This window comes from Besnoitia besnoiti, chromosome III (assembly GCF_002563875.1).
Source record: "Besnoitia besnoiti strain Bb-Ger1 chromosome III, whole genome shotgun sequence".
NCBI classification, from domain to species: Eukaryota; Apicomplexa; class Conoidasida; order Eucoccidiorida; family Sarcocystidae; genus Besnoitia; species Besnoitia besnoiti.
Window position 1 is genome coordinate 597,777 of NC_042358.1, and position 15,494 is coordinate 613,270.

A 15,494-nucleotide genomic window follows, 5' to 3' on the forward strand; every position below is an offset into this window, starting at 1 on the left:
ACGAGGTGGTTCGTCGGTTTCGCGGCGCCTTTCCGCTTGTTGCTGCAGCATGCCCGATTTTTCGTTCAGCGCTTCTTTTCTTCTCGAGTCCTCGTGCTTTTTTCTGCGGACGCGGCTCGCGCCGTGGTCACGCCTTGAGCCATGCGCGGCAGGGGCTCGCGGACACCTGTGCCGTGCAAAGTTTATCTCCGTGCCACGGCGTTTTTGTCTTTACTGCAGTTTCCCTCTTGCTTTGATCTCTTCGTCCTCCTCACTCTGCTTTGCGAAGAGTGTCGACAAGCGAACTCTCGCGTATGCCACGCTGCCCTGGCACTCGATCGCCTTGTGCCTCGTTTTCAGTCGGCAAGTTTCCATCCCTTCCTTCGCTCTTTCGCTTGTTCTCTTCTTCAACGCCTCGTGAGCTCACGGTCGCCGTCTCCTTCGTTTGGTTGACTCGTCTGAGCAGGACTGTCAGCCAGCACGCCGGGCTCCGCTTCGGTTCCTGCCTCACAGGCGTGGCTGCCATCTTCGAGTGACAAAGCAGCCGTCGCCTCTCACTCGTCTCACACGCTGTAATTGGACGTCTCTGTCCGTGCCTAGACTCCCTCTAACTCGCGATGCGTGTCCGCGGAAACACTCATTCTCTCCCTCTCTCGCTGCGTCATTTCCGCCGGCGAATGCAGCAGAGATGACGCATGTCGACGCTGTCTCCTCGTGCTCGCTGTCTCTCTTCTCTCGCCCTTTGTATGCCCCTGAGGGCTGTCATGGCTGGAGGCAGCTTCTTGGAGCTTCACATCTATCCACGTTGCTGCGGTTCTCTCGGGTCGCGCCTAGCGCTACGCGCCTTCGTCTCAACTTCCGCGTCCTCACGCCGTCGCCCTCGTCGTCGCGCTTCCACTTGTTCTCCACGCGCGGTGATTCCTCACTCAGATCTGCTTCGCGCCGGGGCTGCGGCGACTCCACTCGCGTCGTCTCCGCGCGGCTCTCGAGCGGTCGCCGTCGCGACGAAAGTCTCCACGTTTTTCCAAGATGGTTGGGGGGCGAGAGTCCTCCCGGCGGGACTCCTTTCTCTCGTGAGTCACACACCTCCGCTGCGTCTCGCGGTTCTTATCCTTCTTTAACAAGCTGCCGCGGCGTCTGGTCTAGAGGCGCCTCATCTCTCGTGGGACAGCTTTGTGCGGACTTCTCTCTGTGCGGTTTCCGCGAGTCGCACTGAGACGGCAGACGGAAAGCTGCAGCCGCATTGAGGTCTCTGGGGGTCTCTCTCCGGGGTGCATCTTCTCCAGCGCGAGTGCGTGGCTCCTCAGTGCGCACCTCGTGGCTCACGGCATCCGCAGAGGACGTGCAGAAAAAAACCCCTGCCGTTCTTCCTCCTCTGTGTCCCTTTCGGCCTCCACAGTCACTGACTGTGGCAGCGCTAGTCGTATCCTCGAAACGAGACTCGGCGTTTTCCCTGCGCGGCGCCCGATGCATGCGCGACCCGTTCTGCATCTGCACTACCAGTCTATATGTATATGTGTGAATAGTCACACATATACATATGGATATGTATGTATCTATATGTATATGTGTATATTCATATAAATATGTATGTGAATATATATATGTATTTAGGGGTCTTTGGTGGGATTTTCCCCTCTCTTCTCGCGTCTCGAGCGCAGTGGATGTATGCCGACCATGCCTTTCCTCACTGGATTTACGTCTGCGGACTTCTGGTTTCGCGTTCGTTCCGCGCATTTTTTAGGGATCGAAGCGACCCGAGAGAGGACAGATTCAGTTCTTCAGTGTCTGCAGACGAAAGCCGCAACGTTTCGGCCTTTCAGGCGCAGAGCGAGGAAGGCGACTTCCTTCATTCTTCGTTCGGCGTCCCCGCGGTGTACGCAGACGACGCCTGCGGGGAGCCTTTAGACTTTTCGGGTGCCGACGCTCTAAATGAGCCAAGAGGTAATTCCGCACGAATCTCTGAATGCCTTGTAAAGAGCCTTTCCGGCGACCAACGCGAACGCCAGACGCAAAGAGAAACCTCTATCGGGAGTTCGGGTAGGCGGCAGCTTTGAAGACGGTCTCGCGTGCCTCGAGGCTGTCTGTCTCTGTCGTTCTCTAGGGGGGAGGCCTCCGTCATGGCGCGCTTAAGAAAGCTTTCTTTACGTCTCTTCTGCGTCTGGATTCGCATATCGGGGCGTCCGCGTCTTCGGGGTTTGCGCTGTCTCGTTTCCTGCACGTTCTTCGTCGCGGCAGTGAGGAGGTCGCGCGGAGACCAGCGATGTGGCGGTTCTTTTCGTTTTTCTTTCTGTTCCGTTACGCAGATGTCTTTGCGATCGAGGACGGGTGCTCCTCGGAGTCTGGCTCGGGCGACGAGTCGCTCGGCTTGTCCACACAGCTCACGCTCCGCGTCGGGCGTCCGTCGGCGAGTTTTTCCTCCTTCGCTCCGCTGTCCGCGTCGTTTTCCTTGTCGCAGTCCCTGTGCGCGACCTCTGGCGACCTGCCCGCCGCACCTCGCCGCCCCCCGCGCGGCGCCGAAACCGAGAGCACGGCGGAGGCGCAAGCCTCATCCGCGGCGCCTCGTGGCAGCAGTCGAAGGGCGGGCGTTCCCGGGGACGATGGGGAGATCGGCGGGCGCGAGGCAGGCCGTCAGGGATGCTGGCGGCGCGCGTGGAGCGGAGCCGCAGCGCCGGAGACGCCGGAGCCACGGCCGGCAGAGGCGAGCAGCCCCGGGTCTGAGGCGCCGGCTGCAGACGCCGCTCGCGCGCCGCCTGCGGCCAGACACGCCGAACGGCTGCGGCCTCTCGCAGGCGCTGGGACGAAGGCCCGCGGAGAGCCCGCCGTCGCGGAGTCTCCACAGAGTGGCCGAGAGGACGCGCGCGCGACAGAAGGGCACGCCGCGAACCCCGAGCGCTGCAGGCGAGGCGCGGTAGGCAAAGGCGACACACGAGGCGAGCAAGCAGCGGAAGACGAGGCTGAAAGACTGGGGGCCTGGCACAACTCCACGCATCTTCTGAAAGAAGAAAGTTCCGCCACATTTGGCGCCGCACACCAAGGACTCCCGGTCGTCTGGTGAGGCTCGAGTCTGAGTTCGAGCCGGCTCAGGTTCTAAGTCGCAGCGGGGAGGGGCGCGGGGGGGGGGGGGGGGAGGGGCGGGGAGAATGGAGCCCAGACGACGCAGAGCGAAATCGGGCTTCGCGAGAAACTCTGCGGCTAGCATCGCACTCAGGCTTGCCGCAGGTTAGCGCAGCCTCGAAGGCGTCAGTCCCTAGCCTCAGCTCGTTTCTGCGCCAAGTTCTCACCACACAGCCGGTGGCTCTGCAGGCGGGCAAAGTGGTGTGTGTAGGCGCTTGGAAGCCTGTATATACATCGAAGGAGATATAAGGAGAGAGAGATACGGATACAGACAAACAGCTATGTAGACAGATTGATATAGATGGATAGTTAGATAGACAGATACTGCAGTAGATAGATAGATAGATACCGGTAGGTAGATGTGGTAGATAGATACATAAATATCGACTGACTGATAGAGAGATGTGATTGAACGCGTATGGGCTCGCAGGCGTCTGTGCTTCGGGTTGTGCACGCGAAGCGTGTTGCCCTGCTTCGTCCGCAGTTGCTACCTCTCTTTCGCGACTGGAGCAGCGTCGCGGCTCAGATCTCGTTTTCCTTTTTTCAGCATTTTGGTCGTTGTTGAGCACCCGGCGAGGGGCGCGGAGATTCGCCTGTTTCACCAGATATCGGACAGCTGCGCAGACGCGGGGGAGAAGGCGAGCCGCGGCGAGCGTTGCCTTCCCACGCTGCGTCACGCCAGCGCAGAGAGGAGGGGAACAGATTCAAGATTTTCTTCAGCCGGCTCCTGCGCCAAACGAGGCTCAGACAGCCGCCGAGGCAGCACCGGACGACCCTCGACCAGTCGCTGCATGCGCCTCGAGGTACCACAGCCGCGCAGAGAGAGAACGAAACCGCCAGCGGAGAGCTGCGAGCATTCTCTGCTTCTTTTGCAGACAGATTTGGAACGCCAAGCTCTCAGAACGGGCGGCAGGCGCGCCTGTGAACTCTCGTCTCGCCTTTGCGCACAAAGGGGGCACTCGGTCTTCGTGAGAAGCTCCACTGGAGTTGCAGCGCCTCCCTCGCCCTCGGGGTGCGACGCGTCTGCCCTCGTCAGCTTCCTCTGCCTCGGCGGCCCGCGGAGCTCACACATGTATATGTAAATATGTGTGCAAATATATCTATAGATACATATATATTTGTATGTATATATATAAGCGAGGTCTTTGCGGAGGAATATGCCTTTCTTTTGGGTGCTCGTGCTGTGAGGAACTGGGAGAGGCTCGCTGCATGTTTGTTGAGAAGTGCCGGCGTTTCTGGTGTTTCGCTCGCAGCAGCCAGCACGGCGTGGCGGCTCGCCCTCGGCTCCAGCGTCTCCGTCGTCTTGTTTTCCTTCTTCCAACTCGGCGTCTGCTGCGCACGCGGCGCTTATCCGCGACTGGGCACCGCGCTTGGCGCTCCCAGACGTCTCGGCGCCCGAAGGGCCGCTGGACGGCGCAGACGGGGCGCCGTCCTCACCCTCTTCCTCGCAGTCTGCGGCGGCCTCCGAGACGCAGGCGAAAATCCAAGCCGCTCAGGACGGCCGCCGCGAGGGAACCGTCTTTTTCCTCCTCCCCGCGCCCGACTGCTGCCTCTTCGGCCTCTCGTGCTACAGCGTCATCGACGCGCGATCGGTGAGTGGCGAGGAGATCGTGTGCAGAAACTCGGCGTCTTCTCGCGCGGAGGCCCTCCCTCCCCTCTTTAATCTGGGTTTCTTCGCGCTGTTTGGCTCGGGCGCCTAAACCCTAGAGCGATACCTGTAATTATATGGAGTCGTGGGGTTCCTTGGTCAGTGAATTCTTTCAGCGACGCCCGTGGAGGCAAGGCGCCGCCTCTCAGCGAGGTCGCGAGGGCGAGGCGTTCGCGGATGACGCGTGGGACGGTTTTTAGGCGTGTGGCTGCAGTCACTTGGAGTCTTGCGTGACTCCGCGCAGCGCGCGGCTCGCCCTGGCTAAGCGAGTCTCGGCGCTTCTGTTTGCGTCTCTCGTTCTAGGTATCAGATACCCCGAAGTGAATGGTGTTTTCTTGTCTGCAGATCTATCCGGGTGCGTCGCCAGGCTCGCGGCTGCGCGGCGCAGTGTGCGTGGTGAGCAGCGCGCCATTCTGGGGGTGTTTGCTCTTTCGGCTCGCCCCGGTCGCCTCCGCATTCTTTCAAAGTCTGCAGGCGCCTGCGCCGGTGTCTCCTTCCTCGCTCGGCGCGCTGAGGCTCGAGCGGAGCTCGCGCAGCGGCTCGCGGGCGCGGCAAAGCGAGAAGGCCTTCTCTCGCCTGGAAAAGGCGCAGAGGAGACGCCGGCAGTCTAGCAGCAAGCGCGAAGACACGCGGCGTGAGGGGAACGAAGCGCGTGGAGCCGCTTGCGAGACGCCGCGCGACGCGGGGGGGGTCGGCGCCAAGCGCGCTGCAAACGGCGATGACGAGGGAACGAGCCCGGCTGCGACGTCTGCGAAGGGAGATGCGGAGGCGTGCGCGCCGCCGCCGCACGCGTCGGGCGACAGAGAAGGCGCGAGTCAATCGAAGACAGAAGACGTCGCCGTCGCCGTCGCGGAGGACCTTCTCTTAGAGTGGACTGCGCAGGTGAACAGGGTTCGCCTCGATCAGATGCGCTACTCCGAGTTGTTTTTCAACCTCGAAGGAAGTCTCCTTCCTTTCTTTCTGCTCTTCCCCCCGGGTAACACACAACGCCGTCGCAGCGGCTTGCCGCACTAAACGGTTTCTGGGGAAGACAGATTCCTCAAATATGTAAATGCGAATGCCTCGCGCGCCCAGGCTGTGTACCTATTTGTTCCCAAAAGGATCATTCTACCTCGAGATCTGCCATGTCTCCCTCTCTGCGTACGTTTTCTTGTCTGCGTGTGCCTGATTGTGTGTCGATCTTTTCATCTTACCTAGTTGAATATATATATGTATATATATATATATATATGAATATATAGGCATGCAGCTGTATGTGCCTAGGGCATAGAGCGCTTTGTTTTGGGTACGTAAGCCAGCAGGGAATGCCTCTCGCCTGAGAGAGTCGTGTTTTTTGTTTCTGGTTTCCCCGCAGAGCTGCTGCTCACGCTGGCGAAGGCGTTTCTGTTGGAGAGGAAAATCCTTTTCTTCTCTGAAAATCCGACTCGAGCGTCTTCTGCCGTCCTCGCCTTCCTCTCGCTCTTTCCAGGCAAGCGAATTTCTGTGCAGTTCGTGCGTTGTGTTTCTCTTTCTACCTGTCCGCGTCTTCTTTACTGGTCCGCGATTTTCCCCTCTTTGTTTTTTTCTCCGTTTACTCTTCTCTTTGCGCCTCCAGCGTTTTTCGCTCCTGGCGTGCTCCCCGAAGATTCCACTCTCGACTGAGAAGCCTTTTTTTCCGCATGACGCAGATCGGATGCGTCACTCGGTTCACCGCTGTCGGAGCGCCTCCCCCCTCCCCGGACCGCCAGTCCACCTGTGCACGCTTAGTTTTTTCTGCGAGTCTGTTTCTGTCTCGCGCGCGCGGAAGGGGCGCAGTTGTCTCCTCTGCTTGTTGTTTTGCGCCTCCTTGTCGCTCACTTCTCGGCGCGCGTGCCTCAGTGCATTTGGCGTGTGTGGCGGTGGTGTGCCTTCTCCTGCAGCCGCGCTCACCTGTGGATTCAACAGCGACGGATTTGGGAGTCTTCAGTACCGCTGGACGCTCTACGGCTTTCCCTTTCACGTCTTCCACCAGAGATTCGTGCTGGCGCCCTTCCTCTCGCTGCCGCTCATCGAAGACGTCCTGATTCAAAAGCGCGGCTTCCTCGTGGGCGCCTCCAACTGGGCTGTGCGTACACACCCCGTCGTGCGGCCAGACGTGCTTGGTGAGGCAGTTGAAGAGGATGCGTTTTTTGCGAAGCGTTTGTGAAAGCTCTCTTTGCAAGTTGCCAACAGGTTGAGAAAAGACCGATGCAGACGCGAGACAGACAAGCGCGCAAATACGCGCAAAAAAACGCGCACTTCTGGATCGCTCTGCAAGCGAATGACGACGACGAGCTGTCTCCGCGCTTTTCGAGAGTCACACTGTCAGCATGCATGCCAGTCTGAGAGCGTGTGTATTGCACCAAGGCTCCTCTTTTCTTCTCAGGCACCGTTCCACGTTTCATCGCGTGCCAGCTCACTGACGCTGCAGCCGGGGTCTGATTTCCTTCTTTCCTTCTCTGTTTTCGACGTTTTCTCGATTCCTTTTTCTTGTGTTCGCAGTCGATCTGGATCGGGTTACCGTGGACATTGCCGTGGCTTCCCTGCGGCCCTGCCTCGCGCTGAGTTCGCGCGACGTTCTTTTTTCTTCCCAGTCGCTTCCTGAGGCGCTTGCGTCTGCCTCTCACCGCCGCCACACCGCCCCAGTGGCTGCCGGGTCGTCCTCAGTGCTTTCTTCTTCTTTCGGGGCGAAGAGTCTCTTGGTGCGCCACAACAGCGACGCCGTGTCCAAAGAATCGTCATTCGCCTCCTCTCGCACTTCAGGTATCCCTCCTCCAGAGGTGCTGCCCGCGTCTTCGGCCTCGTCGTCGTCCTCCGCGCTTTCTTCTTCCTTTTCTTCTTCCTCCTCTTCTTCGTCTGCCTCTGCCTCAGCCGCTTCTTCCTCCTCTTCGTTCTCCTTCGGCCGCCACGCGGGAGAGATCTTCCAGCAGGCACTCGGTTCGCTGTCTGCCTCGCACGCATCGGCAAGGCCTGCGTTTCTCAGAAAACAGAAGTCATCGACTGGTACGAAAAACAAGGCAGATACTCGAGCATGCGAGAAAGAGAGAGAGAAACATACTTGAGCCGCGCACATGCACTTATTTCTCTCTCCCTGTGGTGGTGCTCCTGACGCGCGACTTCTTCTCCCTGCCGTGGAGGTCACTCCAGCAGCACGCGTGCACATATCCATGCATATATACATATATATGTATATATATACATATATATACATATATATACATACATGTGTATACATATATACATTTATATATATGCATATGAATATATATTCGTATGCATATATACACATTTATATATAATTATATACACATATTTACATGTACACATATATATCTATTCATATACACATGTATACATATATACATATAAATATATATATATATATTTATATATGCATCTACATATTTACACTTGCGTCCTAGTTAGACTGGAAGACTTGCTGCAGCGTTCAGCACGTCGCACTGTTTCGCATTTATTCGCTCGAGCCGCGTCTCGCACACTCTGTTTTTCTTCTTCTTTGCCTCGTCGCCGTAGCGAGTGCGTCGAGCGTCGTTTCTACGCCGCTTCCTCCCTCCCCCGGCGCTTTTCCTTCACCGCCGCTCTCTCTCTGCTCCTCGCCGTCGCCTCTGTCTGCTGCGACGCCTTCACCCCCCCTGGCGGACGCGGAGCCTGCGCGCGACCCGATAGACTGGATGCTCGAGGGCGCGCGCGCGACCACGGAGCCCGGCGCCGCGGAGGTGCCTCAAGAGGTAAACACGGAGCAGATGACCTTCGCATTCTCTGTCTCTATCTTCATCTATCTTCCTCTCTTTGTATGTCTCTCTCTATCTTCTTCCCTTTATAACTTCCGCCCTCTACATATATATCTTCCTCTACATATATTATGTGTTCCTCTCTCTGCCTATATCTCCATCTCTATCTTCCCCCCTTTCTGTGTCTTCCTCTGTCTCTGCTGGGCCTCCATCCGGGGGTCGCGTTCTGTTCTCTTCCTCGGCGCCCAGCTCTCTCGCCTTGTCTCTCGCGTTTGAGGGTCGTCGGTTTGCAGTTTTCCAGATTAATCCGAGGATAATTCCACATTTCGAAGGGCGATCTGCTTCCCTCTCTCGTGGTTCGTGCGAGGATTCTCAGGGGCAGTTTCGTGTGCGTTTTGTGTTTCCTGTCTTGCGGGGCGCCGCAGGAAGAGTCGCGCGCGAGTCCAGAATCCTCTGCAGGCGCGGCGGCTGAAGGCCGCGGCCGGGCTCTGCGGAAGGAAACGGAGAGAGTTTTTTCTCTCTCGCCTTCCGCGCGGCGACATGCGACCGCGGAGCCGCAGGCGGCGGGCTCGTCGAGCTCTGTCTCTCGCGCGGCGAGTCCTCTCGCGTACAAGTCTGCCGCCGCGGCGTCCCTGTCTAGCTCCTCGGCGGCCGCGACTCCGTCGGCAGGCGACCGCGGCGCCGACAGAGTCGAGCGCGGCGGTCTGCCTGGCTGGCGAGCGTCGGGCGCGTTCTCGCAGTTTTCGCGCGCAGTGAAGAGCTTCACAGCGGGACTCGACTTGGGGGGATCGGGTCATAAAAACGGCGTCGCCGCCCTCGGGCCGCCCTCTGCGAACCCTGTCGCGCCTCTGGAACCCCGCGAGCACGACGCTTCGCCGCCCGCACCGGCTCTCGCGCCTGCCGCCCCCTGCGCGGTCTCTCCGCCGTCCGAGTCACGCGCCCAGAGCCTCGCTCCGCCGAAAGTGACGCCTGGCACGTGCGCGTCTGCCCAGATGCCTGCGTTCGTCTCGCGTGGTGTTCCCTCGAACGCCGCGACCCTCGCGGCGGCCTCCCGCGCGCTGTGGAAGCGGAGCTCGACGTCCTCCGCTTCCACTTCGCCTTGCGCGTCTCCGCTCGCCGCGGCGACTGCGAGAAGAAAAACGGCAGACAGAGTGGCGGACAGGGCCAAGGCGCCGTCGACCGCCGACGCAGACTGGGAAGCCTCCACCGACCGCGTCCGCGTGGCGTTTACCCAGTACCTCGAGCGTCTCTGTCGGTGAGCAGGAAAGCAAACAACCACAACATCGATGTAGACCTCGTCTCCTCGTGTCTGCATGCGCGCTGCCGGTTTCTTGCTCGGGGGATGTTTGCTTTCTCCGCTGTTCGCCTTCGCTGTCGCTGCTGAGGAGAGCCAGGACCCTCCTCGCTGTGTGTGCTGAATCTGCCGTCGCCTCGCTCTGCCGTCGCCTTGTTTTGTTTTTTTTCTCGATTTTTTTGGCTTTTTCGCATTCTTCCTCAGGTGCGCGGCGGTGGCCGCGGGCCCGCGGCGGAGCGCGTCGCAGCTCCTCGCGGAGCTCGCGCGCCTTTCAGAGCGAGAGCGCGGACGCGAGCAGACTCTGCGCGATGCCGACGACGACGGAGACATCAGCGACTTCAATCCGCGCTGGATGTGCGCCTGGACGGACACACACAACTTCCAAGTGAGGCCTCCCCCGGAGGCGACGCGCCCAGTGCAGCTTGCGAGCTTTTTCTTCGTAGGTCTCGCGACGTCGCTCTTCCTGCTTGGGCGCCGCCGCAGCGTCAGCAGATGCGCGCTGGGTGGGGCGGGAGGAAGCGAGAGGCCAGAGCGCCGGTCTTTCGCGAGCAGAGGACAGCAGAGGACGCGCCGCCCATATCTTTTTCTTGCGCTCCTTCGTCGGCTGCGCGAACCCTTTCGTTCCTCTCCCCGCTCGCGTTGTCCGCGCGTTTTCTTCTGTAGAGACAGTGGTCGCGCCGACCGACGGTATCCCTGACGCCGGCTTGCCCTCTGGGGCATGCTGTCGCCTTCACGTCCGTTTGTCTTTTTTTTGTTGGCTTTGTTTCGATTCTCTCAGGTCTGGCTGAGGCAGCACCGCCTGCCCACGGTGCGTCCCGAGGCGGAAGCCCAGGGCGAGGAAGAAGCCGTGTCTTTAGTCCCCCCGCAGGCAGGCTACGCGCGCTTCGTCTACGCAGATCGCGACGTTTATGAAGGATATTTCTCCAAGTCGATGCGACACGGGCACGGAGTCTACTCGAGCCGCGACGGCTTCCGGTAGGCTCCTTCTCACGCATGCGCCCTTCTCCTCAGTGTCGTGGGGGGTGTTTTCTGCTTTGCAAGCCCCCGTCTCGCTTCAGCGAAAAGGTTCCTCGCCTCTGGCGTTCGCTCTCTCTCCCTCTCTCTCTGCATTCCCTCTCTTGGTCCTCTTGAGTCTTCCTGCTTTTTTCTCTCAGCTTGACCCTTGCGGGGCTGGGATAGCCGTGAGCACGTCTTCTTCAGAGCCTTTTCTGGGCTCGAGCTGGTGCTCGATGCGGCGAGGCGAAAGGGGATTTTGTGCGAGATGAGAAAATCGAAAGCTGCTGCAAAGCCGCAGCATCTGTCGCCTCAGGCTTGCTCGGCGTCATTGTCGGGTGGATCCACGCCTTCACTCTCTCCATCTTTTTCCGAGCGAAGCCCAGACGCCCCCCCCCCTCCCGACGCGTGTGGGTCTCTTTTTGTGGTTTTGGTGTCAAAAAGACGTTTTTCGCGCCGGTTTTTTCTCAGCTACGAGGGCGAGTGGCGGCGCGATCAGCGGCACGGCTACGGAGTCCTCACGCACGACAAAGTCGGGTTCGTGTACGCGGGTCAGTGGGCTGCGGACAAGAAGCACGGCGAGGGTCACCTTTATTCCTCCACGGAGCGCTACTGGGGCGGCTTTGTAGACAACCAGTACAGCGGAAAGGTAAGCGACTGGCGAGTCTCTTGGTGCCGAGTGGCGCTGCCGGAGTCACGTGCGCGTGCAGGTCTCTCTGCCGGTTTGTTCGCACCTAGTGCTTCGTCCCTGTTGCGTCTCTCTGCGTTTTCGCTCTTCCTAGCCGCCCTTCTGCTCCGCGCCCTCGCTGGCGTCTTGTCGGTTCCTCGACGTCTCTCTCTTCCCCTTCTGCAAACGCTGTCGATATATATATGTATATATATACATATACATACTTACATAGATACACATGCATAGACACATACATACATATGTGTACATATATATACGTGTGTATGTAGATATATAGATGTTGATGTCTGTGTCCGCTGGTTATCTTTCTCCACGTTTCACGCGGTTTATTGTCGTCGTCCCATTTTGGATCTCTCCTCTCTGTTTCGCAGGGGACGTACGTGGAGCGCGTCGGGGGGATTTTCTACGAAGGCGAGTTCTCTGAGGGGCTATTTCATGGGCTTGGGAAGCTGCGCCTGCCGACCTTCTCTGCGCGCGGCGAGTTCTCACGCGGCTTCCGCATGGCGTGCGGCGGCGCGTCGCCGAAAGCCACTCCGCATTCGGGCGCCGACGCGAGCTGCGAGGCGACGTTCTGCGGAGAGTGGGATGCAGGCCAACCAAAGGGCGTTTTCACCTGCGTCTACGGCGACGGCCGCGTCTATACAGGCACGCTCAAGGTAATTTCAAGCGACCAAAGAAGTGCCGTTCCACACAGTAGTTCCGTCGTGCAAACGCACATGTCTATAGATATACATGGATAAGTATATATATATATATATATATATATATATATATATATATATATATATATATATAGGTATCTATATACATATACATATATATGTGTATACGTGTATATACATATATGTATACATGATTATGGGAAGAGACAGAAATACGATGGCGAGTCGTTGTGTGTCTGAGCTTGCATATGCGTGTGTGGCTGATGGACATGCATGCACATAATCAACATACCCCTTAGACCCGTGGCGCTGTTTCAGAGAGTGACCCGCCGCGTCGCTTGACCTGCGCTTCCACAGCTGTGAGCCTTCACATATACACAGCTATAGATGTACTTGTGTGCTTGAATATTTGTGTGTGCGAATGATGATGTATGTGTACATGCGTGTGAAGCAACACTTGCGCGCGATTGTGTGTTCTCTAGGAGGACACGCTGCTGCCGCACGGGACGGGTTCGATGACGCACGCAGACGACTCGGCGTTCGAGGGCGAGTGGCGTGACGGCCGTCGGCAGGGCGCGGGGGTCTTTTCGGCGCCGGCACATGTCTTTCGCTTGTCTTCCGAACTCGAGGGGCTGCTTCGCGCGCTCAACCTCCACGAAGAGTCGCCGCAGGTCGGCGCGGCGCGAGGAGAGAGCGCGGCGTGCGTGACAGTGGAGGGCGTCTGGCGCGACGACGCGCCCGCGGCGGACGCGGAGTGGGTCGTTGCATTTCCTTCAGGAGACAAGTATGTGGGGACGCTCCGCGTCCCCCCGCCCCTTCCTCCTCGCGCCGTTGCCGCGCAGAGCGGCGTGGACGCGAGCGGGTCGCGAGACCCAGGCGAGGCGCAGCGCGAGCCGGCGGAAGACCAGCCTGGGGGCGCCTCGGGCGACTTGCAGCCAGCCAAGGAAGAAGGCGCGCTTGAAGAGACACTCAACAACATGATTCTCCCTCACGGCGCAGGCCTCGCGAAGCTGAAGGCGACGGGCGAGACCTACGATGGGCAGTGGAAGCGCGGCCGGCGCCACGGCGAAGGGGTAAGGAGACGACGAAAAAGAAGAAGGAAATCGAAGGCAGCTCAGAGCTCGCGCGAGACGCAGCCCACGTCGAAGCGCACAGACAGGAAGCAGGCGGCCTCGCAGCGAGGGGATCTCGATCGCTTTCGTGAGGCAGCGATGAGTGCCCATAGCGTGTGGAGAGAGAGGAAGAATTCGCACGTTGTCGACGCGTTTTCTCCCACCTCGCGTCCAGATCACTCGAAAAACTGCTCTCCTTTGTTTCGCTGTTTTGCTGCGTCGCCGTGTTCATCTGAGCCTCTCCCTGAGCCTGTCTGAGAGACGCCGTCGCTGCATGTGTCTCCGTTTTCTCGTCAGGAGTGCATCGCGAGCTCCGGCGTGCGGTATCAAGGCGAGTGGCGCGAGGGGCGTCCGCACGGGGAAGGCGTTTTGACCGACGCTGGCGGAGGCGAGCAGCGAGGGTTCTTCCGATATGGGGTTTTCCTTCGAGAAGAGGAGGAAGCGCAGCACGCAGACGATGAAGAAGCGAGCGAGCGAGATGAAGAAGCGAGCGAGCGACGTCTGGGCTCTCTCGAGTGTGGCGGCGATGGCGTTCTGCCAGCGCAGCGCTGGGGGGACGCGGGCGGAGGCGCGGCCGCGACGAGAGGAGACAGCGACGCCGATGCGTCGCGCCCGAGGTCTGCTGAGGCAGACAGAAGCTCGCCTGTGCTGTTCTCGGCGTTCCTTTTGTATCCTCTTCATCTCTGTCGCTCCTTCTGGCGCTCGAGCGCCTAGGTCTCTCTCTGCGCTAGACTCTCCGGCGCGGCGAACGCATTGCAACGTCGCTGCGAGGGGGGAAGGGCGAAGAGAGACGGAGGACCGAAGAGAGGAACTTTCTTCGAGAGCTGTCGGAGTGCCCCGAGTATCCCAAAGTTGAAAAGCGCTCTCGGGACAGTGCAAGGTAGCTGCTGTGAACGGATCCGCTGCGAGAAGCGAACTGCCGTCTCAACACACGCGCGGAAACAGCCGAAATCCTGCCAACACGAAAGCACGCAGTCTGGCCTAACAATTCAAAGGCCTCGGATGGATCTATTCTTGCTCGAACCCGTCTCGTTCCTCTCCACATATAATTATATTGCATATTTTTGTAACTAGGTCATATGCACCGCGGAGGTATGCACACAGTGTATATACACATTATCGACGGATACGTGCAGAAATATAGCATGGCTTCCCCTCTGCCGCTGCCACTGTTTTGAATGCATGCGTGTGCCTATTCTACATATCGTCGTAACTTAGCCTCTGGGGGAGAAGGCGCACGTTTCAGAAGCTCGCACTCGAAGGAATTGCCGTCTCGTTCCGCCCTTCTACCCGCTTCCAACACGCCACTCAGTATCCACGTACACATACGTGTATATTTATGCTCAGTGTCCATCTATATGTATGTATAGAGCGATATATACATATATATACATAGCTACATGATTTGCAGCCTAGATGCACTCATACATATGCGATGTCCGCGGATCGTAGTAGCGCGGCCACTGCTTTTCGAACCTTCGGCTCCGAGTCCCGCCCTCGGCGCTCTCGAGAGTAGAGACAGCTCTGCGCTCGCGTGCTACGCGTGACTTTCTGATCGTGGAAACCTGCGAAGAGGAGGCGAAGGCCCGCTTTCGGCGTCTCCCCTGGCAAAGAGAGAGCGTGCTGTCTCCTGTCGCCCGGTTTTTCTCCGTCGGCGAGACATGCCCCGCGGTGTTCTGGCTACTTTCCATCGGAAGCAAGGTTTGAGAAACAGAGCAACGACTGAGCCACAGAGAGGAGATGCGTTCACACGTGACCACGAACAAGAAAAAAACAAAGATTCGTCTGATCTTTCGATAAAAGTTGATGTCTGCAACCCTAACTTAGGCTCGCACGCCCTCGAACCTCGCGTGAAGGGCTCCCCCGCCCGCGGCGACACTCCTCCCCTTTCCCAGGCGCGTGCGTCAACAAACCTCCCCCCCCCTTCCCCCCCCTACATGTTCAGCCGCTGTCGCCTACGCGACGCTTATCCGTGTGCACACCCACGAGAGAGGGCAGATTTCTGTGTTGGCGGCTGCTGCGCATGCATGGCGCGTTGACTAGGCGTCTGTCGGAGACGGGTGACGAGAGGCAGGCTCGCCCGGTGCGCGCGAGTGCTTCGAGGTTTTCGTGGCTGTGCACGGCCTCAGTCGAGTCACGGGTTGAGTTTCTCGCAGGTTTGTCGAGGCCAGGGTTTGACGGAGGGCACGCTCCTTGTTGAGAGAGGCGAAAGCAAGAGAAACAGGAAACAACGAGCGAGCAAGAGGCAA

The 15,494-nt window shown here is 58.8% G+C and overlaps 1 protein-coding gene across 1 annotated transcript; it reads left to right on the forward strand.

Moving 5' to 3' along the window:
• Window positions 1–1,008: 1,008 nt before the first annotated feature.
• BESB_044050 (MORN repeat-containing protein) lies at window positions 1,009–13,959 on the forward strand (the record flags this gene model as incomplete). The annotated part of the gene is made up of 18 exons (XM_029362856.1): window positions 1,009–1,052; window positions 1,724–1,923; window positions 2,286–3,033; window positions 3,644–3,899; window positions 4,350–4,688; window positions 5,090–5,396; window positions 5,505–5,720; window positions 6,099–6,212; window positions 6,643–6,864; window positions 7,244–7,744; window positions 8,276–8,490; window positions 8,919–9,748; window positions 9,992–10,172; window positions 10,566–10,762; window positions 11,252–11,429; window positions 11,843–12,127; window positions 12,616–13,206; window positions 13,543–13,959. 18 exons carry the CDS (start codon window positions 1,009–1,011, stop codon window positions 13,957–13,959), a joined length of 5,841 nt encoding a protein of 1,946 aa, XP_029220222.1.
• Window positions 13,960–15,494: the final 1,535 nt, after the last annotated feature.